The sequence below is a fragment of the Passer montanus genome, unplaced genomic scaffold, assembly GCF_014805655.1.
Source record: "Passer montanus isolate IOZ18808 unplaced genomic scaffold, ASM1480565v1 scaffold42, whole genome shotgun sequence".
In the NCBI taxonomy this organism is placed as follows: domain Eukaryota; kingdom Metazoa; phylum Chordata; class Aves; order Passeriformes; family Passeridae; genus Passer; species Passer montanus.
The window spans coordinates 631,251-657,954 of NW_024369041.1; the positions used below are offsets into that span (position 1 = coordinate 631,251).

The 26,704-nt window shown below is 43.1% G+C and overlaps 2 protein-coding genes across 6 annotated transcripts in view; both read left to right on the plus strand.

Annotated features, from left to right (window-relative positions):
- The first annotated feature begins 1,983 nt into the window (after positions 1–1,983).
- PRXL2A (peroxiredoxin like 2A) lies at positions 1,984–12,202 on the plus strand. Of its 4 annotated transcripts, none has more exons than XM_039719711.1 (6): positions 1,984–2,138; positions 7,972–8,151; positions 8,600–8,691; positions 10,531–10,671; positions 11,424–11,588; positions 11,721–12,202. In XM_039719711.1, the coding sequence occupies exons 2-6, from the start codon at positions 7,974–7,976 to the stop codon at positions 11,817–11,819; spliced, it is 675 nt and encodes a 224-aa protein (XP_039575645.1). In that variant the 5' UTR covers positions 1,984–2,138; positions 7,972–7,973; the 3' UTR covers positions 11,820–12,202. The 4 variants fall into 4 exon arrangements, with proteins under 4 accessions (XP_039575645.1, XP_039575647.1, XP_039575646.1 ...); XM_039719713.1 differs by lacking the exon at positions 1,984–2,138 and adding an exon at positions 2,575–2,679; XM_039719712.1 differs by lacking the exon at positions 1,984–2,138 and adding an exon at positions 4,522–4,631.
- A 4,420-nt stretch (positions 12,203–16,622) lies between these two features.
- The window catches only part of TSPAN14 (tetraspanin 14), a 35,259-nt gene continuing 25,177 nt past the window's right edge, over positions 16,623–26,704 (plus strand). Inside the window, exon 1 of one of the 2 annotated variants that reach the window (XM_039719663.1) lies at positions 16,623–16,773. The gene's annotated coding sequence lies outside the window, so the exon portion shown is untranslated. Of the gene's footprint in view, positions 16,774–16,820; positions 17,307–26,704 lie in introns of those variants that run through there. The other variant, XM_039719662.1, reaches the window with a different exon arrangement.

Here is a 26,704-nt window from a genome sequence, read left to right on the forward strand (position 1 = left end):
GAACTTGAAGATTAAATATTGGTGTCTCTTGCTTTGTGAAGTGTGTGTGATGTCTTAGAGTTTATTAGTCTCTTTTTTAAGAGGAAAAATATATTAATAACATGTGAATAGGTGCATGGAAAAACTTAAATATAATAGATCAATGAATATGATTTTATCAAGAGGAAAAACCAGAAAACCAAAGAAGTCAAATTCTCATTTTCCTGCCAAAATTTCACTACTACTTTTCTGAAGCAATGAAGGCAAAAATATTCCAATAGAGACAAGTAATTTTTGTTCAACTCCACTTAGTGCAATACAGTAGCTTTTCAAGGAAAGCAGGCTTTTCTGGAGGATGGGCAGGGAAGGTTAGATTCTGGTATTTTCATGACATCATATTCCTTTGGATTTTGTGTCTATTAGATTGTGCATGTATTTAAAGGATTTTGCTGCTTTATGAAGTAGGAGGCTATTCCTGGATGGAATCCAGATGTGTGGGCTCAGATTTTGCTGCAGTTTTTGCAACATTTTTACAAAAGGGACAAATGAAATCAGAGTCACTTCTGAGATGAACTGCCTCTTACTTTCACCTGGTGCCTTGTCATAGACTCCTGCTCAGAGCAAAGAACAGATAGATATTTTCATTTTGTGATAAGTGGAGGTTTTTTTTTTTCCTTCTCAGCAATATTGGCTACCTTAGAATTGTGATAGGCCAGCTGCCAGGCTGTTAGAGGTGTAATGTGCAGAAGTATCATTAAGAAAAAAGTTCATTTTGTGTGCTTACCATGGAAACAAAAATAATGGAGCTGCCATTCTACCATGGCCAAATGTTGTCAGCTCAGTCCACAACCATAGTCAAATTCAGAAGAAAGGAATCTTGACAGTCTGCAGAAATTAGGGGTTTAATTATACAATGATGGCTGACAAAATTTGCCAATATTTTTTTTGCTTATAATGTTTTTCTAAAGATTGCTGTGTCAGCATGGCAGATACATATAGACTAATGATGATTGAATTTAAAAAGAATGACACAGTCGCTTCAGCATATTGTTTGGTGTTGACAGAGAACCAACTCACACTGATTAAAGAGAAAGAGATATTGTTTCATGTGTTTCCCAGGAAAAAAGCAGCCACAAATTATTAATCCTTCCAAATTCTCCATCTCTTTCAGGCAGTCTGGTAATGCTGTTTCTGCCATGAGGTTTGCTTAGGTTATTTTTTACTGCTGCTAAAACTTTAGTGCTTTTTATAACCCATTTGATTTCTAAAATAATGTGTGTAGATAAAAGCATAACTACCACAATTTTGGGAAAAAAAGACTCAAAATCTTTTCCTTCAGCTGTGTGATCCCATGCCATTCTGACATGTGCAATGCAACATGGTGCAATAGGCTCTGTCTTGCAGAACTTGCTGTTCCATGTGGCTCACTGGCAGCACACAGCTTTGCTGCAGGAGCAGAGTGATAAGAAAAGAAAGGCCATTTTGTCTAGTTGAGTTTGGAAAGCGATGAAAAACAGTGAAACAGTGGTTGGTGGAATGTAGACATGCCAGTACCATCAAAAGGATTATGTTCATTCTCCTCAGCTACTGTTGTGTTACAGACCAGACTGTTCTGTCACTGCTACTACCTTGTTGTTGTTGTTGTTTGGGATTTTAGCTGCCAGGTTAACAGGAGATCTCAGGAAATAGTCCCAAGGTAGTGAAAACAAGTCCTCTTGAGTTTGTGGTTGGCGTGGTGCCCAATGACCACAAGCATCTGAAGAGCGTGTTTGTTAAACGATGTTGTGACATGTTATTGGCTGGCTTATCTGAGCAAGTATATTCTTGACTGCAATATACATGCAAAAATTTAAGTGCCCCATTAATCAGATTAGTTGAATGATAAGCTCACAGCATTCTTGGACTCAGGTCGTTATGGGCTGGGTGCTGTTTTTGCCTTGCGTATTTAAGCTCTGTATCCCATAATGTATTTCATTTCTTTCTTCGCTTAGGCAGAAGCTACAGTGGGGACAATGGGCTCCGAGAGGGCACGGAGAGCCTTGATCCGCTCCAGCCGCTAACGGCGGGGCTAATCCGCACGGCCGGAGGGCCCCGAGCGGGGCGTGCGCGGAGGGCGCCGGGGGCGGCGCCGGCGGCCGCGGAACGGGAGCGGCGGCGCTGTGAGTGCGGGGCCCAGGGGCCGCGGGGCGGGTGCGGGCTGAGCGCGGGGCCGAGGGGGTGCGGGTGCGGGGTGATGGTGGCTGCGGGCCCGCGTGTGCTTGCGGCGCGCCGGGGCTGGGCGGGACAGCGGCGCTGTGAGTGCGGGGCCGCAGAGCGGGCGTCCGGCGGGCGGGAGCGCCGCGGGCCCGCGCTGTGCCGGGCTGTCCCTCCCCTGGGCTGTCCCCCGCGGGGGTGCTCTCTCCTCTCCCCGGCTGCGGCGATCGCGGGCTGCTGAGCACCGAGGGGCGGCCGGGGACCCCGCGGCTCTCGCCATCCCGAGCTGTCGAGGTTGAAATCCTACACATGCCTGCCCTCGTGGTTTGACGTTTTGAGAGATCTCTGCTTGCCAGGGATAAGGCCAACTTATCCCCTTGTGTGAGTAGTAGGAGAAGACTCCGTGCTTCGTTTCTCGTTTCATTCGTGATGTGCTGGTTGGGTCCTGGGTGCAATCGCTCAGCTCAAGAAATCCACCTTCGAGCTGCTCGAAGGACCAGCTTGGAGGTCTCCCAGCCTGTTCTTTTTAACCATAGGGGCACTGTTCCCATCAGACCTGGCTCATAGCAGGCAAGGGGAAACAAGGTTGTGTGGAAATTATTGTGCCATGGGTGGGTGTGTGGCGATGTGTTACAGCCTCATCCATGCATAGAGCCCCTCTGCCTTGTGGGGTGGAGTTGAAATGTGTCCATTTGCTTGTGTCTTTGCTTTTATTGACGATTTTGCTGTTATAAATTGTATAGTGTGGGAAATGTGGAAGTTAAAATATAAGCAAGGCCTAAGAACCCAAAAAGGTGGGAAAATCTTTATTTAAGCTTGAATCTGCAGGACTTAGAACTCTTGGATCTGCTGTGTGGGAACAGGAGGGATCACTTGCTGCCCTGCACCTGCTGTGCTGTCAGTAAATGCTGACTTGTATTATTGGTGGGTTTGTTGGTATTCCCTTTCCTCCACCACCTCTTCAGACCAACTCAGAGTGCAGCTTTCCTGCTCTGCATCACCAGCAGACCAAGCTGTGAGTTCATCCTGTATTATCTTCAGATATGGAGCACAGAACTGCAAAAAGTACCTAAAATTTCTCATATCTCCATGGTATCCATTCACTGATTCATCAGAGATCTGAATTTTTCCATACACAGTGTCTAGCTGTCTGTTCCTTCTCAGTATAAAGAGAGCTGGAAGATTTCCAAAGCAGTGTGCCAGAGTTCTTTGCTCTCCCTTGCTCTAAAGAAAAGGCTTGTTGAGATGTTGGGTTTCTTTAAAACAGTCTAAGAATGGGGGTAACAACTAACTTCCTTTCAAAGGAAGGAGTATGGTTTCTGTGCTTGACACAGCAACTTTTTCTACAGCTACAGCCATGGAATTCAGTAGAGAACCATGCACAAATTGGGAAGAAACCTAAAAAGATGATTGTTATTCTCGACACAATGTGTGGTTTGTTAGGACTTTACAAAGCTAAAAAGAAAGGAAAATAATCCCTTGTGTTGTGAAAATTACAATTATGCCACAAGAAATGCTAGGAGGCTTCTCTGTGCATTGATTTTTGTGTTTACAGGCCAATTTAGGTTGGAAGAGTACTCCTAGGTTTCTCCAGTCAGATCCCTGCTTCAAGCAGGGCTAAGTTTGAAGATCTGTCAGGTTGCTGTATTTTGCAATCCTTAATGGTATTTAAACACTCATGAAATCTTGATGAGCATGTTACCAGGTTATTGTGAATTGTAAATTTTCTTTATAGGAGGTAGCTTACAGAGGTATTTGTAATCATGACTCATTTGGGGGGGAGGTGGGAAATGTCTCATAAAAAGCTCAGCCCAACTTGTTTGGGATACGCAAGTTCTGACAAAGCTCTGAAACTTTTTAGGCTTGATATGGAATGTCTTGGGGAAGCTGGAGTGGGAGGGGAAGGAAGAGCAAGCAATGGTCAAAACCACTTTAGGCTATAGAGTATTTGCTAGTGCAGTCCAACTTGCAAGACAGTTTTCTTTTTAGGAAAAGTATGTGAGGAAATCTGTTTGCTACTCTGAGTCTTACTGGCATCTTGAAAACAGAGGGACACAGCTGCAGTGGGTCCTGTTTACACTTAAAATAAATGTTTAAGGATAGCTGAATGACAAGTTTTTCTTTGGTTGTGGGTGGGAGGGAAATGAGACATCTAGAAAACAACTTTTAACTGGTCTTGACAAAAGTGAAGGCACTTAGGATCAAGGTTATACTTGTTCAAATTCTGTTTAACTGAGTACTGATAGGTCATAAAATAACTCACTGTTATTTTGTAGATCTCTTGTGATCACCGCAAAAACATACACACAAAAATGTTTTTCCTTTTTTCTTTGGCCTGTACTGTTTAAGGAGGAGTGTTCATTCTTTTCTGGAAGTTTTAACAGAGTTGAGAGTTGGAAGATCTGATAGTCCCAGAGAAAATGATGCTTTTTAGCAAAGAGATGTTGCCACTAAAGCAGGTAACTGACTAGAAACACTGGGTTAGTTCCCTGTAGAGGTACAGCCTTATACTAATAATTTTTTTCCTAATATTGTGCATTGTGATGACTTTTTAATTTTTTCCAGGGTTGTTTGTAATGTTTTGGCGTACGGCATGCATGTGTGAAAGGGTTAGATGTAGAATACAGGGAAATATGTGAAGGGGTTAGATGTAGAACAGGCTGAAGCACAGGGAAAATGTTACTTGTGAAAATGCCCAGTTCTACAGAAGAGTGTGGCTGAGCATGCAGATTTCAAAGTTTTGTGCTCTGTTCCAGCTTCAGAAGGGCTTTCTGTAACCCCTGTGCCTACCCGCCCCATAAAAAAGCTAACCATGCGTTCAGTTAAAAAACAACCCAGAAGGTGGAACGATTAAGATCCCTTTAAACGAGCCTGGCCCTGGATTGGACAGCCGTGCTGGCTGTTGTCACTGCTGTCACTGGGGCAGGGATTGGCACAGCCCGGTCCCGGAGAGGCGCAGCCTGCGGGCCGGGGCTCCTCCCCGGCGCTGGGGCAGCGCAGCGCAGCCGGGCTCCCTCCCTCCCTCCTTCCCTCCCTTCTGGGCTCCCCCCATTCCTCCCGGGCTCCCCTCCTTTACGCTCCCCTCCCTCCCTCCTGCGCTCGCCTGCCGGTTTGGCGGCCGAAGCCCAGCAGCCTGATGGGTTCTGGTGAGTGCTGCGCCCTGTAGAGGCTGCCGGGATGCTCTCCTGTCTCCTCTCATGGATTACGGCTTGTAGGATGCTTTGTTGTGTCGTCTTATTGCTGCTCGGTGTTTAAAATCCTGATCTGTTTGTATTTTAATGGGGGGGGAGGGTTGTGAAGTCCTATTGAGTTTCAGATGTCCTTAATAAACAGCAGATTACCAGAAATGGAGCTGCTAGTTGCAAGTGCTCAGCTGTTTTTCAGTCAGTCTCGGCACTTGGGGTTCAATGACGTGATGTGTCAGGGCTCAGCAAATGGTTTAATAATCCTGTCTCGTTAGCAAATGGTTTAATAATCCTGTCTGCTGCTTCCCATGCATATTTTTCAAAGTGGCTTATTATGGTGTTTGCTTAGCAGGGGAGGAATTTAGGTATCACCCTGCAGAGCTGCATTTTCCTTTTTGCTATTTATATAAATAGTAAAAATTTCCATATTTGAATAATGTTGGGGTTTTTGTCGCTGTGTGGAGAGTAACAGAGTCCAGCTACACTTAATGATCTCCTGGATCAGTAACTACTGATCAGAAGCTAACTTTTAGAGATGCTCTTTATGCTAATAAAAATGAAAAGCTATGTGAGAACTACTCATTAATCACTTGCCACAAATTTTGTAACATTTTTGTACACAAATGATGTGCACAAGGGTTTAATAGTTGGGTTCCCCTCCACTGCCTTTAATATAAATCAAAAAAAAAACCAACAATTCTTGACCTGATGAGATTGAAATCCAAATAATTGGGTAATCAAACTCTGGGAGGGAGCAGAGCTTTAGCCAATTGGGTATGCTACAGAGATTTTAAGTCTTAACACAAGGATATTGCTGCATTACATACATTTGGAGTTACGTTTTCATCATACCAAAGGCTGGGGTCAGGATGGTCTCTGATAGGTGTCAGACGCAGATATTAAAAAATGTCATTAAAACATGACTTCATGTTTGAAAGAAGTATGTAAAGAAAGCAGATACAGTCCAGGAAGTTTTGCCTTGGTTAGAAATAAGTGGTGAAACAGGGTAGGATCTGTTCTCTTATCTGCATGATGTTTGTGTAAACTGGCCTTGTTTCTTGCTTTCTTGCTCAGGATCATGGGTTACTTACGTTTTTAGATACCATGATACTGCCTCCCTTGAAACCAAGTATGCTGTTAAAAGAACAATGTGATCTGTTTTTACTTTTTGTTTCCCAATGTTGCATTTGTTTATCGGTAGTATTCTGGAGCTGGGTTTAAGGATAGAAAGGGGTTTTCTCACAGAAAATTCCTGGCACAAAATTGATGAGCTGCTCCTAATTGTTTCAGAATTCTGGCAGCAGCTAGCTGTGGGGATAAGGATGATGTGTATGTCTGGCTTATTAGCAGTCACAGTTCAAAAGAATAATATTTTCTTACATTTAGTGAGGTGGGAACCTCACCTATACAAAAGTATATACAGACAGCAGTATTTACCAAAATATTCTATCAGGAAATGTTTTTTGTGGAAAAAAATTTTGATTCTCCATAATATGTAATGCTACAGTTGTGTGAATGCAAATATGCAGCTCTTGCAATGTGAGTGTACAGTGACTTCTTGTGCTGCCAAAACTCCAGTGACTCTTGTACCAGTTATTACCCAGCGCTGGATCTTGAACTTTGTCCATGAGGCAGGGCTGTTGTGATTTCCAGCATCCTCATTAACTGATACTGCCTCGCTGGACACCCTTTTCAGACTTGTGAAATACTTGCAAGGGTCAAGTTTGGCCTGTGGGGGGTTTGTGGAAGGTGGTTAAACAAAATTACCTCCTAACTTGAGCCACCACAAGCAGGGTTTGTAGTTTAATGCTGGAATATTTGTATGTGATGGTTGCCATTGCAATGCTGTCAGTTCCAAGTGGAGTGTGTGAGTGCAGGCTGCTTGTTCCTGCTGTCCTTTCTGCTTTAGCAAGAGTGGCAGTGAGTTAGCATAGAGAAAGGTGCTGTCCCAGGCATGTTTGCAGTGTCAGATCACTGGGTAATAAAATGGTTGCAAGTCTACATTTTTCTGTCTGCAGGCATGAGCTCCAAGTTTGGCTTTGTGCCTGCTTTGGTTCTCAGTGGGGAACTGTAAGGAATGTGAAAGGTTACCAGTTATGATGAACCAGATATAGCAGGTTTAGGTTTGCTTTTTTTCCCCAAGTCTTCTATAGTGTATTTGTAAAGTTCACTGTTTAATATAGATTAGCTTGTGTAAAACATTTAATTTACAAATACTTTTTTTTTTTGTTTTTTTGAAAGAAACTGCTGTCTTACTGTAATAATTTCAGTTACTGGCTAATAATGTACAGGTTATATTGTTAGAGGCTCTTTATTACACACATACACTTCAGTCATCTTTCTCCTCATTGCATCTGAGCAATGTTGATGTTTTTGTCTGGTGACAGGGAAGGATAAGAACATCTTGTCAATATCTAGTTTTGATGTGGGTCAGGCACAGAAGTGGAATGTAATCTCTATCTTTTAAAACTCCTTTCAGTACATTAATAAATATACAGATAGTCACCATTAAACCAGAAATACCTGCATGAGCTTTTAGTTGTTTTAATCCCTCATCCTCTAGCATCATTGATGTTCAGTGTCAGAGCTGTCTGTTCTTTGTTTCTCTTTCCAGAAATGTCCTTCCTCCCTGACCTGGGGGCCTTCACCATGGGCATGTGGTCTGTTGGCCTTGGAGCCATTGGTGCAGCTGTGACAGGAATCGTCCTTGCTAACACTGACCTGTTTTTGTCCAAGCCAGAAAAGGCTACATTGGAGTTTTTAGAGGAGATAGAGCTAAAAACTTTGGGATCAGGTAAGATTCTGGCTATTTCAGACCATGTTCTTCAATAATTGGACTTTTATAAGAACCTAAGGCCAGGGTTGGCAGCAGTTTTCTCAGTCTTTCCTAGCTGTGACATGTCCTTGATATCCAATACTTGTGGTGAAGGAAAAACAACCAAAACAGTTATTTCTGGATGAAACAAGAAACACTTCTAAAAATCAATATTGCAATAATCTCCTCTTATACATATATAATTTTTTTTTCTGTTAGAACTGTATTTGAATGTGGAATTCTCTGCAGTGCTTTGTGTTCCAATAATGCAATAATCTCCTCTTATACATATAGAATTTTCTTTCTGTTAGAACTGTATTTGAATGTGGAATTCTCTGCAGTGCTTTGTGTTGCTCCATAAACTATTAATTGTTATAAACAAGACTGACTGATATGATTGTTGGTGTTGTTTCTCCTGTACAAACAGAACAAAGGACATTCAAAGCAGGTGAACTATGGAAGGAGAATGGTGCAGTGATCATGGCTGTACGAAGACCTGGATGATTTTTGTGCAGAGAGGTACTTGCTGGGCTTGGGGATTAATTAAGAAGGGTTGAGGTCTGCTTGCATAGATAGTCTGTAAATAAAGGGAGGGGATGAAGAACACAGTCATCAAATACATCTGAAAGGTTTTCTTTCATGGCTAAAACTGGTCACCAGCTACCAGCATACTTAGTTTCCTTTGCAGCTGGTTTGTATGGTCCAGGTCCTGAGCTTTTTCCTTCTGAAGGTGATGGTTACATGATTTTTACATCTGCCAGGGACCTAGCCCATGGTAATTAGAAAGGGAGATTGCACAAGATTCAGATGGTAATGAGTCTTATGAGCTATTTTTATAAATGTAGTCCAAAATAAGTCTCTGTGAGCCAGGTAGTGTCTGGTCAAATACAGCCCAAGACTGGATTGGCAGAAAGCCATCAGATAAAGCTCATCTGCAAAAAAAAAGGTTTGTATAGAGGGAGTACCCCTTGGTTCTGGGTGCTAAATGTGAGGCAGGAAGGTACAGACTTTGAAGATAAGGAGTTTCTGTTCCAAAACAAGGTGGGTTGGAAAACAAATTTTGATCCTTAAGTTGACATTAGGCTCCTTGGGTGGAGCTCCTTGGAAGCAGATACCTAAAACACGATTTGAATGTACCAAGTGCCCGGGAAGGAACAGCCATAGCTTGCACCTTGGACAGTATGTTTCTCATAGCTATAGGGAAAAATAGTTATTATGTTGTTACTCACTGCTCTGTAACATGGAGTAATTAATATTGTAACCTCTTCATTAAGGCATCTGCTGCCATCAGTAGTAACTGCTGAAATAGGTGTAGAATTCATGGAAGGTTCAAGTGCTTTGCTCTCTGAACAGCTGTAGCGTCACTGGGGGAGAATGCACTTAGGTGCCTGACTCTGTAACTTCCACACACAGTCAGTCAGGAATCCCAGAGTGATTTTTTATTATTGGCAGTAGTAGTATTACTGAAAGTTTCAAATCTGCCTGTCTGTTTATCCCTATCTGTTTGTTCCTTGGTACTCAGTGAATTTTAGGTGTCCTGCTAGCTTTTCAGTTAGGTGACTGAGAGTGATCATGTAAACTGTGTCCACTGTTTTCAAAGTGTGGATTTGATTTTTTATGTGGGAATTCTGTCCACTAAAAATGACCTTTCTCCATGGGAGGTAGGAAACATATTTTCAGTGCGCACTCTGATCTGTTCAAAACCTCAGGGATCTTTATATAAACTGTGCAAATTGGGATTTCTTTAGGAGAACAAAAAACCCAGCAGATGAGTGGTGAGACTTTATACTCTTACACATGAGGAAAAGCAATTTTGCTTCTGGGATACTGAAAGTTTACAAAGAAATTCCCTGGTTTATTTTTCACTGGGGGAATTAGGAAGGAGAGTGTATTTTCATTACTTACTGTAAACTTGTGTAGCCTGCTTCTGCACAGAACCCTCAAAATACTTTGCAGGAGGACTGACAATGATGGATTTCAAGTTGGAAAAAAGAATTGAAAATTCTGAAAAAGTTAAGTGATGTGCAGGCATTATATTTCTACCATTCTCAAATACTTCAGAAGATAATTGAAGCCCTATTATAGGCAAAGTATTTCCACAGCTTTAAATTAAAAATATGTTTTATCCAGTGCATGCTTAGAAGAATCTGCTTCCTCCATGTTTAACAAAGAAAAATTGTAGTAAATCTGATGGAGAGCTGCCTAGGTAACATTTAACTAGCTTACATGTTACAGGTCTGTTTCTGGCTTGTGCCTCAAGCTAGAAGTCGTGTGTTTCTGATGGTCTTGAAATTCAAGGTGAAGCTTTCCAACCTCCATTTATTGACTGAAATGTTTGGGTTTTTTTCCATTGCTTAGGAGGCTTCTGAGCTCTCCTCTCTGAAACCCCAGCTGTCCAAGCTGGGTGTCCCCCTCTATGCTGTTGTGAAAGAGAAGATAGGGACTGAAGTGGAGGATTTTCAGCATTACTTCAAAGGAGAAATCTTTCTGGATGAAAAGGTATAGTGAAGTTTGTGTTCTCCTTTTGTTTAAAAACGAATCTATGAATGCCCTGTTTGAGGAACTTGTATAAATAAGTAGAATGTAGTCTGATTGAAAAAGGATTTAGTAGCACTGTAGTTTAAGAAGTTAATTGGCTTTGTTTTTCTATATTTACACATCCTGCTCAGCTTAGAAACTGTGGTGTAGCAATGCACTGATAAGTTGCTGTTGCTGGATTATTCCTCCCCTTTAGCAGGTAAACAATATGGCCTGTTAATATTTATTCCTTTCTTTCACTGGCTGTGTTTATGATGTGTGAATCAAGGTTTGAAGGTGACACATGTAATTAATTCATGATGTACAGGTCAGATTGCAGTGATATGGCTTGTTCCAGGGCACTGGCACGTGCTGGATTGCCAATCTCATGTCCTACAGAACCACCGCCCTGCTTTCTCCCTAAACCAGGAGACACATTTAAAAGTCATTTGGGTTCTAAAGAAAAAAGGAATATGTAATACTCAAAATCTACTAGATGATCCTTTTATTTTCTCTCTCCCCTCTGCCTGTGTGAAAGAATCATGCTGACTTTTTAAGAAAAACCCCAACAACCAACCGACCAAAAAAATACGTTTATCACAAAGCACTGCTGTTGTCAGCAATAGGGATGTAGGTGTACATGGGGCTTAAATACTTGTGGATGAGCTTAAAATCCACATGAATGAAAAGTCCTTTTCCCTTTGTTTGCTGACATATTTTCTGTTCCCCTGCAGAAAGGCTTTTACGGTCCACGCAGACGAAAGATGATGTTGTCAGGCTTCTTCCGCCTGGGAGTTTGGCAGAATTTCTTCCGTGCTTGGAGAAGTGGATATAGTGGAAATCTGGAAGGAGAAGGATTCACCCTGGGAGGTGTATATGTGATTGGGGCAGGAAGACAGGTACTGCAGGCCATCTAGGAGGCTTTTTTGTCTTGTATAAGATCAGAAGTTTGTTTCCTGGAATTGCTCGGTTGGGCAGTGGACCTTTTGCAGGGAGACATGTCTGAATTTCTCTCTTGTGTCTTTGACTAGGGTGTTTTACTGGAGCATCGTGAGAAAGAATTTGGAGACAAAGTCAGCCTTCCATCTGTCCTTGAAGCTGCTGAGAAGATAAAACCACAAGCTTCATAAGTGGAAAAACAGTTGCACATGTTTCTGATTAGAGCTTGAAATGTAGAATGTGTCCATGTTTTGAATGTGTGGTGTAATTGCTTAACTATTTAGTGATCAAAGCACAGGAAAGGTTCTCTATTCAAACACGGAAAATGATGAAAATCCTCTTGGGTTGTTTTTGGTTCCCTTGCAGCCTTCCAGGTGGTCAGGATTTCGACTGGTCCTTTGTATCTGACTGTGTTAATGAAAGGCTGGGTCTAAAATCTGACCTAGCCTAGATGTTTACAGTCAGAGACAGTCGGTTGAAAAGCTGTCTACCTAGGGAAACAAAACTCTTCTAAGGCTGCAGTAATGGAGTATCAGCTGAGGGGAAAATATAATAAAACTTTACATTAATGAAATGCCTTTGGTTTTTGCTTTTTCATTACCATGTAAATATCATGTATATCTGTGTTTCTAGCAGACTACACCCTGTCAGTCTAACTCTGAGATTTTGCATTCAAGACGTGCCACTATGTCTGTACAGTGAATTTCTTGTTAGTTCACTACTGGTTCTAGATCTTCTAAGTCCACGTGATTTCCCTGAAAGGAAGATAATTGTGTCCTGAGGGCAAGTTCCTTTTTGTATTTAAGATTCTTTTTAAAAAATTTGCATCCTTATGGATGAAATTCTGACTTTTTTTCCTTAGTATTTATGTCCAGGTAAAACTAATTTTAGCAAAAAATATTTATATGCTCTTCAGAGTCTGTTCTTCACAGTTCCCAGAAACAGCACACTAGCAGTGAGAATTTTGAGTGATTCATGTTTCATTTGGAAACTAAATGGAAATTGGACTCACATATGCTACTATCAGCTGAAACTTGAAACTAGATATTGCACTCATGTATGCTACCATCAGCTGAAACTTGGGGATGAAGGAAGGAACAGGATTTGAAGAGTACAGCAGCAAACTGACTCCGTGATATGGACTTTGTCTATAAAGGCTCTCCTTGGAGCCATGGACAGGTGCAGAGAACCATGAAATAAAGAATTGTGTCCGAGGGATTCTTTTCCTGGGTTTTACTGCTGCAAGGCAGTTTTGGCATGGGGGCATGGTGTGCTGACCCTAAAAAGTTCAAAGCACTGTGTAAGTGTCCACTTGTCTGCAGTCAGCATATGGATGCTTGGGAGTGCAAGGGGTAGGGAACACAAGAGGTGCTAAAAGCAGTGGGTGTGAGCTATGGATGCAAAAGGCTGTGAATAACAAAGATCTTGTAGCAGGAGTATTCTGGATCATGGCTTCTGTGGAGTTCTGAGTTTTCTTTCTCGTGGGAAATAGAAAGCTTTGCTATTTGCAGAGAATTGGTCTTGCACAAAGACCAGCAAAGGAGGTACTGATCTTAGACCTGCGTTTCAGGCCTTGTCCCAAGGGCTGTTTGTGCATTTCACATAAACATGAAATGTGAAAGGCGTAAACAGTCCTTGGAGAATGGGATGGAAGCCAGATAAATTCCTAGAAACTGAAGATAAAGTGAAGTGCCCGTAGAACCTGCTGCATCTGGAAAGTATCTCCTTACAATTTTGTGTACAGGCAACTGAATTCCACCCACTCTGTCAGAGCTGGCTGCCCAGCCAGACTGCAGGGAGCCTTAGGTGATGACAAGGATGCCATGGGGCTGCTGCCCTGCTCTCTGCCCACCCAAAGGGAGTGGAAACAAGCAGGAAGCAATGCTATCCAGCATTTGGAAATATAATGGCTGTCAAACATATAAATCACTAACACTACAGCATGCTGGAGTGTTTCTGTAGCATAAAAACATTTTTAGAAAGAGCCATGCAGGCTTTTTAAGTTTATTAAAGTACTCATGGAAACTGAAAGTTCTCTGCTTTGGCAGATTCCCCAGAGGGATATATACAGAAACCACATCAGCCTGAGGTCTTTTCCTGCTCCAAACAGCATTATTTCCCGTAAACAGTCAGTGCACTTCTTGATTTGAAAGTTGCGTAAGCTAACGTGTATTTTAAAGTTTTCTTACCTTGTCTTTCAAAAACCAAGTAAAAATCTGGAGACCTGGAAGGTCAAAATAACGTTTGAAATTGTTCTGAAATATTGTTAATGATAAATCTGATTTATTTTTCAAGCTAACCTTGAAATTACTTGGAGTTGACTCATCCTTTCTGAGCCCCACATTGACAAAATAAAAATGGGAAGGGTAGAAATAGGTGGTACATAGGAGCTAGGAACAGATAATTACCATTGGAAATGGGCTAAACCAAATAACTAAAATTAGAGCAAAATAGTAAAGGAGGAACAAATTACATCTAAGTGAATTTCCAGTACTGCAGACTGAATTTAGAATGTCCACTGAAAAAAAAAAGTTACAGTTGTTAATTTTGTTGTGCTAACAGCTACCTCTGCTGGCCCAGTTCCTTGTATGCATTTAATGTTTTGATTTTTTTTTTTTCTTTTAACATGGCATGTACCCAAAATCTAAATAATTCTCAGCACATCAAATATCACATCATACTTTAACACTCAGCTAGTTTCTGGACACTAATAACTATAAGTTTGTTATTCTGACATGTGCATTTTGCACCTATGCAGAATTATAATCTATTTATTTTCATCTTTAAGGTTGAAGACGGGTCAGGAAAGTGCACAAAGTGCAAGGGTAGGGCTTCAGAAACACTACTCTGCTATAATTTTTTTTCAATAAACTTTTCCTTGTTTGTCAGCTCATTTATATTTTCTTCAGCACACACCTGGGGTTAATGAAAATATTTAATGAATGAAAATGCTGTGAAGTCATGGATGTGGGTGCAATATAGGAGAGTGCTTTTTATTTGAACCTTAGGCATCCCCAATTGCATTTCCTATTTGCAGTGTCCTTTTAGGGCCATCAGAAAGATTGTCTGCCCCAGAGGGATCTGCGCCTTTGTTTCCCCGTGCGCGTTATCTGTTCCGCGCTGTCAAACTGCCCGTCCTTGGTGCCATTCGCGAACATCCAAAACGAGACGGGAATGCCAAGGGATCCCTGCCATTTCCTCATGCGTTTCCTGTGATGCACGGTGGTAAGGGAAAAGGAAAAAAAAAATAGAGCAAGTTTCTCTTTCTCTCCGCACCGCTGGATGTCACTGCTAGCCAGCCGAAGTGCAGGTCAGCGGTGAGCCCCAGGGGTTTTCTGCAGCAGAAAATTTGCTAAACAGGTTCCAGGAGCAGACTGCTGTCGGGTCCGATTCGGCTGGAAGAAAGCTGTAGGAACAGCCATCTATTCCTGCGATCGTTTCACTTGTATGGACGTTTTCCTTTTAAGCATCAGAAACTTGGAGGAAGGATGCGCTGTATTGACGGACGCAGTCTGTGGTAAATAGATATTTCTGAGTGGAGGGAATAAATTATTAACAGACTCACTGGCATGCTTACAACATTTAACCTAGTGCGTTTTTGTGGTACTGATTTCCTCTCCTGCCGGGATGTGCCTTTGTCGCTGGGGCCGATCGAGGGGACCCGAGCAGAGAGGTGCGAGAGCCACTGCTAACAGCAGGGGGAGGTGGGGAAACGCTGTGGCACTGAGGACAAACTCAAATCACTGATTCAGCCTCGAATTTTATTGGGTGTCTGACCAGTTCCATCCTAATTTATTATTCTTCTGATCGACCTCGAGCGTGGCTTTCCCTAAAGTGTTTCTGCTTTCTCTTTTAGTTTTTCATAAAATATGTCTGTGACAAACCTTATTTTATCGACAAATGCCCTTCCTAATTCCACAGTCCTTACATCCTAAAGCTGCTGAGTTTCCCTGAAATTTCCCATTTTCCCCACTGAATCTTAGAAGTTACTATTGCACCATCTTCCTATCTCTTACAGAATCAGCATACTAGAGCTTTCTGCCTTGGCTCTGGACTTTCTGGAGAATGTGACTCAGTGCTCTGTAAGATTACTTCAGTACTTCTGAGATGGAGAAAGGATCTCTTCTAGTTCTTCTTACCATCTGATAAGCCGGTGACCTTTCTGAGCTCCCCTTCCCCTCTTAGATTCTGCTCAAAATTCAGGTAGTTGTTCTGGCATCTTCTGTCATCTTTAACACAGTTAGCATCTTTAACATCAGTTCAATTTTGCTTTGGTTTCTAAGAAGGCTGGAGCAAGCTTGGGGGAGGCTGGTAAATAGTCCCCCTCCCTTTAAAAAAACCCAACAACAAACAGAAACCCAAACCAAAACCAGCCCCCCATTTATTTAAATAACTGCGTGTGGGAAATGAGACAGAATCTTGATCGTGTGAGCGGCGAGTGGGTGACGCGCTGGTGTGTATTGCCTTGTCAGACATCAGAAGGGGTTGGATGAGGGGAACTGTGCATTTACTGTTAATTCTAGCACGCTTTTGGCTGTCAGCTTTGATGAGTGGAGAATTAGCACACCAGAGAAATGCTGAACTCGCACCATTTGATTGCTCAACAGATCCTTCTACTTCAGTGCGATTGCTGCTGCCTTTGTGAGCGGGCTGTTCCTGACTCGGGGCAATAAGGAATTCCTCTGAGTCCAAGGGCTGCAGCAGGTGAAGAAAGTGTAGAGAAATGAGGCAGTCTGTAGGAACACGTGTGGTGCTGCACTGCTCCCCCGGCCCTGCCTTCCTGCCACAAATGTACTTTCATAGTTAGCGAAGCACTGAAGACATTAGTTTTGCTTTATATATGAGGACGGGGATGAAGGTGACAGAAATGTTTCCCTGTGTTAAGAGAGGTGTGGAAAGGGGACAGCAGGGGAGCGTGGAGGTAGGAGCCAAGCGGGACGGCAGGGCAGCATTTCCCCCCTGCCAGGCGGCTGCCTCAGGTGGGAGCCATCACACGGCTTGAAACAGCCCAGCCCTCCCTTCCCTCCCTCCTCTCTTCTCAGCGTCCCGGTCGGGAGGCGTAAAAGCCCTGGGACGCCCGAAGACTCAAAACACTCGTCGGGGTCATTTTATTTCATGTCTTTCCTTCGCCTTGCGGCTCTCCAGGTGGGCTCGGTGTGGCTCAGGATGCGCTGTGTGTGACTCGCTGGCTCACGCTCCGCAGCCTGCGGGCTGAGGCGCGGCCCAGGCCCGAGGCGGGCTGCCTGAGCCCACACGCGGGGCCGGGCCGCGGAACGGGCCCGAGCTAACAACGCCGCGCTCCAGGGCTGCGGGGAGGCACCGCCAGGGCCCGGGGGTGCTCGGGGGGACGCCTGCCAGGGGCTCACAGCGGGAGAGCCGCGGGGTGCGGAGGCAGAGCCGCGCTTCCTGCACGCCCCTTTGTGTGGAGCGGAGCGGGCGTGGCCCGGCGTTCATTTCCGCGCCGCCTGGGCCCGGCGGGAGCGCGGCGGGGCGGCTCGGCACCAGGGCACGCCCGGCACCAGGGCACGCCTGGCGCTCCGGCCGAGCTGACGCGGGGAGGAGGCTCCGGCAGCGCCGCCGCGTCCATGGAATAGCCGAGGCAGCGGAGCGACCTACGCCGACCGCCGCCTCGCCCTCCGCCCAGCCCGGCGAAACTTAGCGAGCAGGCTGCTGCCCCGGTGAGTCCCGGCCCGGGCACCCGCCTGCCCCGGAGCGCCCCTTGCTCTCTCCGTCGTGAAACGGCGGCATTTGCACCCGCTGTGCCCGGAGCAGCCCCGGCTGTTTCCCGGCAGCGCGGGGCTGTGGCGAGCCCCTGCCATTGTCCGTGTCCATTAAAGGAAGCCCGAGAGGCCGGGCGAGGCTTCCTCGGGGAGTTCGAGCTGGCTTGTCTCGTTGAGGTGCCCCGAGGGAGAAAAATAGTGATAATAACAAAAATTGCGGTAATGGGAAAAGGACTCTCGGTGTGCTGCAGCCGGTTTGCCCGCTCCGATCTCCGCCGTCGCCCCGGCTGCTGCCAGAGCCTGCCCTGAGCCCGGGCTGCGTGGAGGGAGACAGGGAACAGTGGGTGTAAAGAATGTAACTTAATTTCTAAATTATTTTAACGTTAATTGGCTGTCGGCTGTGGTAGTGAGCGACCTCTCTGGCACCCTTTCAGCCTCCTGCCCTAGCAGGCCTGGCCGTGGGGCGCGGGGGTACCAGCGAGGATGCTCCGTGGTCACTTCTGTTTTGGCTCTTGCTTTATCTTCCGTGCTCTGTGTAGATTTAGCATTTTGAGACATTCTGAATTAAAAAAAAAAATAAACCTCACAAAGAAACTTATCCCATGCTATAAAAGAAGCTACTTGTTTGGGTGTTTTTTACTTTTTTTGGTGGATCTTCCAAGGAGGTGATGGTGGAGGCATGAAGGATATTTTAAAATAACTGGCGGGACAAAATTCTTCCAGCACTGCTTTTTAGTTTTTGGTTGGGTTTTTGTTTGTTACAGTGGTATAAGCCTTGTGACCTAGAACTCTGGATGAAATGGAAGGAGAGTAGTTCCTAGAGAATGGAAGCACGGGGTGTGTCTCGTTATAAGTGCTCTCTGGTGAGATGATCCATCTCTTTCCTGGCTGTCTCCAGCAGGGAGCAAGGCATCAGTACTGAGATGCTTTATACTCACCATAAATGTGTGAAATTTGTCATGCTTTTGGTGTGGAAGGTTGAGGTGCTAGCCCTATGTGCTTGACAGAAGAATTGTGTGCAGAGAGAAACGATCAGGTGGGAATTCAAGTCTAGTCATTGGTGTGAAGTAGGAGCGAGCTGTGGTGGAAACTGCTTTGCAGCTTTTGATTTGGTTTGTGTGTTTGGGATTTTTTAGAGGAATTCAGGACTTGTGTTGGTAGAATGGTGTTCTTTATCCTTTGGTTGATGGCACTGGAAGAGCACTTTAAGGGTTTGATCTATATCCTTTTAGCTCTGCTCTTGGAGGATGGAATATAGTGTTGTTGTCTGTTGTCAGAAGGTTGTCCTGTTCAAAACTATAATGCCACTGAAACAGGAGTTTTCCTGTTTCTTTCCAAAAGTTTGTAAGTGTGTTTATGTTGAAGAAACAATGTAAGTTACAAGAAAAAACAAAGTAGTAAACAAAAGAAACAAAGAAACAAAGTAAGTTACACAGTTGATATTTTGTTTTGGTATTGAAGGAACAATGTAAGTTACAAGAAAAACAAAGTAGCAAACAAAAGAAACAAAGTAAGTTACACAGTTGATATTTTGTTTTGTGTTTGTTGATCATGTTCCTAGGTGGACTTGCTAAAGGCGCAGTCTGGGTCTAAATCACAGTCATGGAAAGCCGATTTTCTGGCTGGTGTGTGCTCTGTGTGATTATTTTTTTTAGTGTAAGTCGATCCAGTTAGCTTCCTTTGTAGCTCCCTTTGTAGTGTTATCTCTAGGCCCCGAATCAGGAGAAAACTCATTTAAGTCTTGTTCTTGTTTCTGGGCACAGGCTTTGTGTGCCATTTAGTGCATGGTAGACAAACTAATCCTACTGTTTCCTGTTTAAAGCCTCTTTCCTGTCCTTCCTGCCTCCTTGTGGGGAGCAGGAGGGTGGCAGAAACAAAGGAAAAAGAGATCTTTTGTAGGAGCAGTGTCTGTGCAGAGCCTTCGCATGGGTGGCATAGCCAACAGGACTGCAAGGGGGTGTGTTCTGGGCTGCCTTTTACTGGCTTGGGCCTTGTAATACTTAATGAAAGGAGCATAAAAAACCCTCGCTCTGAGCCTTAAGATGCTGTTTAATTGGGATACTTTCCTTGGTGTTGAAGGCATAACTTTTTGCTCTTGGGTGTAGCAAGAAAGTTGTTGACATGGTGTCTTATGAATTTGGTTATGTCTGGATGATGAAATGAGTTTGTTGTATGTTTCTAATGAATGACAGGAATATTTGATTGTTTTGAGGCTGACCTCTGATTTCCTTTAGAGGGTGTTTTTATTTAGTTTATGAAGCTTTAGTGGGAGGGTACTAATGTGCCATTACCTGTAAATGGGTGTTTGGAAAAAAGAGGAATTTTACTGCTGGCAAATTGTCTTAGTCTATCAAGTTTCTCATCGTGGGTTAGGTGTGCCACAGTTTGAGCACTGATAAGCGTGAATAAATTAAATGCTTGTTTTGAGCTCCCTGTGTTAATTCAGAATTCTCATTGGGGTGTGTGTGAGGGGAAGTGGAGTTCACAGAGCAGTTATCAAAACTGTTCCACAGATCCTCCCTTTATTTTTTTGCTTTTACAAAAAGTTTCACCTGGGTGGGGGTATGGAAAAATCTGTGGATTTCGGACACACTTCACTTGTGAGCTCTCTGTGCCACGTTGCTTTGCATTGTGGCTTCCTGTGTCAAAACTTCCTGTTTTTTGGTAGAACAGACTTTCACACTTTGCCACCTGTGGTACATTTTTAAGGCTAGGAGGGCTGCAATTCACAAAATCCATGAACGTGCTGTGGTTTGCATTTTGCTTCAAGCTGAAGTAGCTCAGATAAAGTAAATTAGACCATCAAACAGTAAATGGTGCGGGCTGTTACTAAAGTGGAATTAAGCAGAAGTTATTTCTAGATACAGAGGTTGCATTCTAGATCCAAAGGATCGTCATGTGTCTTCCTCTCTGGTATTGCCCAGTCCTAAAGTTTTTGGCTCTTCCAAAGCTCTGCTTGGTGGCTTGGGTGGAGCTACTGATGCTGCCTTCAGCCCCTGGCACAGTTTGGACAGGAGCAGGATCTTTCTCTTCGATTCTTTTGCTCATGCTCAGTCAAAATATCTCATGAAGGTTAAGAACAACGTCAGAGATAGTCAGACTAAAGCTTATCAAGGTTAGGTATGTGTGGGTTTTAAAGAGTAACAGTTTGGATCTTCCCAAGAATACAGGAATCTGAATTTTGATTCAGTAATCTAAAAAGAAAAGGAGGGGCTGAAATGTCTAAGCTCTGACTTAATTTTAAATGCACACTTTAACTGCTGGATGTCATATTTATTGAACTACTTTTTGTGTTGTAAAACAACTTTATTCTGGAGAAGATCTGCTTTCAGATGGTCAGTTAGCTGAAAAATCATTGTTGGGCAAATTCTTCTATTTTGGGAATGTCACAGGTGAGGATAATAGCAAAGTGCAGGTGTTGAGGATCACCTTCAAAAGTGATCCTTAAAAATTGACTGTATAAGAGATTGTGATGTTTGTAATTGAAACAACTGCCTTGAATGGCCAGGCTTTTGCTAAACTTTTTGACCAATCTGACATAAATCTTGGAACTGAAGCCCTCAGATAGAAGAAACACTCTGCTTGATTATTCACATGTGAATTCTGTTATCACTTGTGCAGAAAACCTTTAGCAAACGGGGAAAAAAAAATGCTGGCCACAATAGGAGCCATATCCAAATCCAGGGCTCTTGACTGGGGTTAAAAATAGGTTTATTTTCTTTTCTGGTCCAAAGTGTGCCTCAGCCCCTGTTTGGTGGGGGGGAGGGATCAGCACTTGTTTTGCTTCAATGTTTCCTGTCTTTCTTCAACTCTTTGGGAGCCAAGCAACAGTGTTTTGTCCTTTTCATTGTACCACAGTTTGCGGATGATACGTGTGGGTGGAAGAATTTCTGCTCTTATCTAAGGTGATTGCTTTATCTGTGCTTCTTCTGAGAGCTCTTTCTGTGTCACTGTCTTTAGAAACTGTGCAAAAGCTGAAAATCTTAGGCCTGTCTTCATCCTTCATCTGAACCTGAGTGAGAAAGTCAAGGGTGTAATAAACACAGGGCTCTGCCTCCCCTTGGTCTTTGTAGTGAGCGTTGTTGAATGTTGTCTTGGTGTTGTAAAAGAGCTTCTGTGGTGTTAGAAAACAGCTTTTCTGTGTTGTGTGCTCCTGGGCTAGAGAACAGGCATTTATGCCAAACTGATCAAGGTCTTCCGTGGGAAGAGCTGTCCTGAGCCCCCCTGATGTAGTTGGGGCTCTTTGGCACTAATTGGCTCTGGCACTTGAGGAGCTTGTGTGTGCACGTGAGCTTTTGGCTTTAGGGGTTGTTTTATTTTGGCATTCTCGTTCTGTTTCAGGCAGGTTGTTTGTGTACAACCTCAAAAGTGTTCATGTGTCCCAACAGCCCTTTCCAGAAATCTCTTTTCCTCTTTTAACAGTTTTTGTTTCCTGCTCAAGGACTAAATAATTGATACTTGAGTCTCTCTGGAAAGGAGCTTTGTCTAAATAATTGATGGACTTGAAGGTAACAAAGTCAGGTGTTTGAGTTGCTGCCCTTGCAGCTACAGAGTATTTGGAGGCAGCTGAATGCTGTGAATTTTAATATTTTTTAAAACCTCATTTATTCAGCTTGGCAAGTTGTGTACTCTTGCTTTGGGGCATAAAATGGATGCTGAAATATGTTTACTGACATCTAGAAACTTCTGGAATAGAAAACAAAGGGAATAGCCTCAAGTAACTTGGATCTGAAGGGAGACACCTGAGAGGTTGGATTTTGGTCTTTATGTGACAGCAGCCTTCTGGCTGCTGGGGTATGGAGCTGATTCTTTGGATGCCTATTGCTTATCCCTCGACAGTTTGTTATTAGATGGTGCTCAGGGAAGGACCTTGTGGTCCAAAATATGCCTGCAGTGGTGGAGCTGTATCTAATAAAGGGTAATAACAGCAAAGCTTTCCACCCTGCCCGGAGTACTAAGCTGCTTCAGTTTGGCTGCGTGGCAAGCCTGTGGAGCAGGAAGGTTCATCAGGAAAGCTGTCTGACTTGAAGCTAATGGAAGGCAATTAGTGAGATGACTCTTGGAAAGCAGTTGGTGAGATGGCTCTTGGAAGACAACAAGGCAGCTTTCTTTGCCAAGTGTCCATCATGCTGAGCTTGAAAGGATATTTTGACTAAGTGGTCAGGGTAGTGGTCTGCTCCTGCAAAACAGGAGAGTGTTCAACTGAAAGAGCCTGTCCAGCTGGGGCGAGTGAGAAGGGAAGGAGTGGTTCAGCTCTGTGGTGGTGTTTATCTGAGCTGTGCTGCTTGTGTAGCCAGTCCCTGTGCTGTCAGCCCATTCAGGTGGCAGTTTCCTCTGTTGTCACGTTTTCTCCATCAGGAGCTATGTTTCTGGTTTTGCTGAAGGCACAGGTTAGGAGGTGTTTGTGTCTAAGCTCTGCACCTTCTAATTCTGCTGGTGTTTGTAATTAGCTGTTGCAGACTGAGGTCTGTGTTGGAAGGAGCACTCGCTGCGTCCCTTCACAGCCTTTGTTGCCCTGATCTCTAAATGGCACGGTGTTGTTCTTGGCATCATCCTGAGAGGTGGAAAGCCTGTTTTTCCTCCTTCCCCAGGGGCGGGTGCAGAGACTTTGGGCGAGACAGTCAAGGCTTTCTCACGACCTGCCAGAACACTGGCTTTGGGGGGCAGGGCTGGAGCTGTTCAAGCATGGGCTTGTCCTGAAGCAACATTGGTTTTTGTCTCTCTAATCTTTTCCCTGTGGAGTGGTAACATGTGCAGGGTGCTCTGCAAACCTACTTGCTATAACTCCTGAGGCATTAATTGTTGCTGTGTATTTGGGTGAGACATTGATGCTGCTGAAGTGAAGGGATTGTGAGACACGGGTGAAGGCTGTTTGGTCACATCTTTAAGATTTTCCAGTGCTGCCTTAGAGGTTTATCTTCTAGTTGGGTTTTGCAAGTTTCACAAGTGTGTTTCTTTACCAGAAAGGAGGTAAGGAGATGAATTACACAGTGGTTGAGCTGTCTACGTGGCCACAAAGAGCCATTTTCTCTTGTGGCTTGGAAGCTGGTGATTGTAAAATGAGGCTGTCCTGGTTGTTATAATAAAGCTGCTGGAGGTGGAGGGCAGCAAAAGAAAGCTTGGGGGGCATTGTCCCCAAACCCTCCGTGCCTTTCCTCAAAAAGCAGTGTTCCCTGGTGCCTCATTTGAAATGAGTGATGCTCTGGTGTTGAAAACATAGGCCCTGGTAACTGAGGTGGGAGGGGAGGGAAAAAAAGGGGTTTTGTGGATTGAACTCCACTTCTTGTTTCTGTGACATGGAGTCAACATTGTTTAAACAGAATGAGTGGTCAATGTAGCTATTATTATCCAGATATTGCAGTCATTACTTAGCATGCTCATCTCTGGAGATCAGATTTCAACCCTGTAATATTATTTTTTTTTAACTAAGAAATACCTTGATCTGATTTAAACTGTTAAAATAAATATCTCTTTTATTATCTGTAATAGATATGTTTATATATATAAATTTGTGTATAGGAATATTCATTGTGAAGGCTAAGAAATATGGTGTGGATGTAGACAGACTGCACATTATATCCAAAGCAAGGAACATTTTTAAGGAAACAAACCACAAAACCCAAAGCAAATTATATGCTCATCACTTCTTTGTTGTATATTGCTATAATCAGTCTCTTGGGGTTTTTCTTATGAAAAGAGAAAATAAAGATATATTATTTTGGACTGAAATATAACTAGAGACTGAACAAGTGGCATTCCTGGAAGTGGAGAAAAGTCACAATATGTATAAAAGTTTAGGATGTTCTCTGAAGAGGGAGTGTATTTGTCAGCAAAGAAAGGTGGTCGCTTCCTGACTTTTTTATGATATGAAATGAGATAGCAAATGGAGGGACCCAATCTGTTCTTGAAACCTTTTGGTCTGTGTGGAGGTATGGGAGGGAGCAGACAAAGTGTATGAAATAGGTTCTGTTACTGTTGGATTACTAAATAGAAGTAAAAATATTCCCTAAACTGGAAGTTCTGGCTCCTCAGATAAGATATTTGCTTTGTAAGGCTTCCAAAACCTTCTTTTAGAACGAGGAGAAAAAATCAAATTACATGCTTCTTTTAAATTAAGACTTTGAGTTTTGCCTTGCAGCTGTTGATGTTACAGAGAGTTGGTGTGTATCTGCTCTCATGAGACGTAGTAGAAAGCAACTGAGAAGTTTGGGTCAGCTAAGATTATTCTGGTTACTTGTCCTGACAGGTTTCGCACCCTGGGGTGGATAAATTCCTGCTCAGAATGACTAACTGGCTTCTCTGTGTTTCCCAATACTTGCTGCGAATTAAAAGGAAAGCATGACTTGTGGCTTATTGTGTGTAGTGAATAAATTGCAGCACAGGCAAGGTCCTATTCAGATGAAACTTGTCAATAGCTTTATTAAAGAAAGCTTTCACAGACACAAAATAATTTTTTAAACTTTTCTAAGTTGTTAATAATCTGTTGAATGGTAGTGATAGTATCTAGTGTTGTTTTCACTTACTTTGGTGTAATCCAACTGAGTTTTAACTCCAGAGGTTTAACCAATAGTGCTTCTGAGGATAAGGTCAGTGAAGGCCCTACATCCTGTGCTCCTGTTCTTCTCTGCATTTCTTAAATATTAGTAAAGGAATAGATATCTTATAAAAGGATCCATCTCTCTTCTACTGCATTCTCCTTATGTTTGGAAAATTGCTGGCTTTTAGACGAAGTTTACATATAACATTTTCTTTTTTCTGTTTCCTGTGCTATCTCTTGCTTTAAGTCAGAATGTGGAGTAGATGCTTTGTTTGCAGTCAGCTGCTTTGAGCAGATTTTCCTTGAACTAGCTAAGAGGTCCTTGCCTTTTCACTGATACCTTTGTCAAGCACTTCTGCATGTTGAAGCAGAAACTACCCTATCTGTTCAGTTACTTCAGTGAAGTAAGTCAGTGGGGCAGAACTAGCATAAATGTACTGAAATTCTCTGGATAATTGAGTTGTGTCTCTCCTCAGTGTCAATAACTAAAAATATTTGTAGTTTGAATTTACACTGTCAAGACTTCCATTGTACAGCGTCATTGACTGGCATTCTGACTGGTTTGTGTAAATGAAAATATGGACTCTTTGGAACTTCTTCTGTTTTGCTGATTTCTTTTTAAATATTAGTATAGCTTTTTTTGGTGAGTAGGAATAAATACTTTTTCACATGGAAGCAAGGCCAGTGAACTGCATCTTTTGTAGCTTCTGCATGAAGAACAGTGACAAATGAAATTGGTAGAACTGCTGTTGTCCTCTGTTACAGCTTTTGAATTGCTGTGGGAGCAGTACTGAATTCTGCTTGCCTTCTACAAGTCTTTAGTGTAGTTCTGTTGGCTTAAGAAAGCAAATGGAGCTGAAAATATTCCATGAATCATAGCTTGAATAGCTCCTTGAATTACAGTTGTGCAGTGTAGAGCCTTTATGCCAAAGGATCTGTGATGTTAGTCAAGTGGGGAGTTCAGAAAAGGTTCTTGATGACCATGTAGCTTATTCTCAAAAATGTGAGTGTCCACTTTTTCTGAGCATTTACATGGTGTTTTTGATGCAACTCATTTGCATAGAAGTGGTGGTTTGGCTGAAAGTGCAGCATGAGGAGTGTGAGGTATAGAGACCTGCAGTGGAGCTCTTTTGAATTACTGCTTCCTTTGTTTGGGGTTTGGTTTCTGACAAGTTTTCCTAAGTTGTCGTTTGTGATGCAGTAATAGAATAAACCCTGGTTACTGAAACCCTTCCCAACATTTGTTTCTTCTCTGAAGGATTGTTTTTTAGTGCTTACAGTGGGGCAACTTCTGCTTAAAATATTCTTTGAGGTCTTTGAGTCTTCAGCACAGTACAAAATAAGGGTCCCAAAAGATGATGTCTTAAGAATTCTGTCTGGCTTTGGCCATGTTTTCCATTGAGTTCTGAGATTTGTTTCTTCCATTATTTTTCTGGTGAAACTGGAATAACCTATTAATGATATTTGTCTTTCATCATAAGTCTTTCAGGTTAAAAAAAATACCCTTTTGTTGATTAATCCTCAGGTTTCTTCTGAGAATGAACAAATATTTCTCTGCTCACCTGAACTGCAGCAGAACTAAATAAACTACACTTGTGTTCCCTGAGAGAAGCTTGTCTGTTCTTTTTGAGGCCCTAGTCTGAGTTTCTTGGAGACAAAACTGCAAAATGACACATGCTTGCTTGGAGTTCCTGAGTCATCAGCAGGACTCCTGTCTGTTTCCAGGAGCAGATTAGCCTGTAAGAGAATCACATCCTGTCAGTTTATCTTGCTTTATGCTGTACCAGCTCAGCCCCTTCACGTGAAGATTTGATGGCTG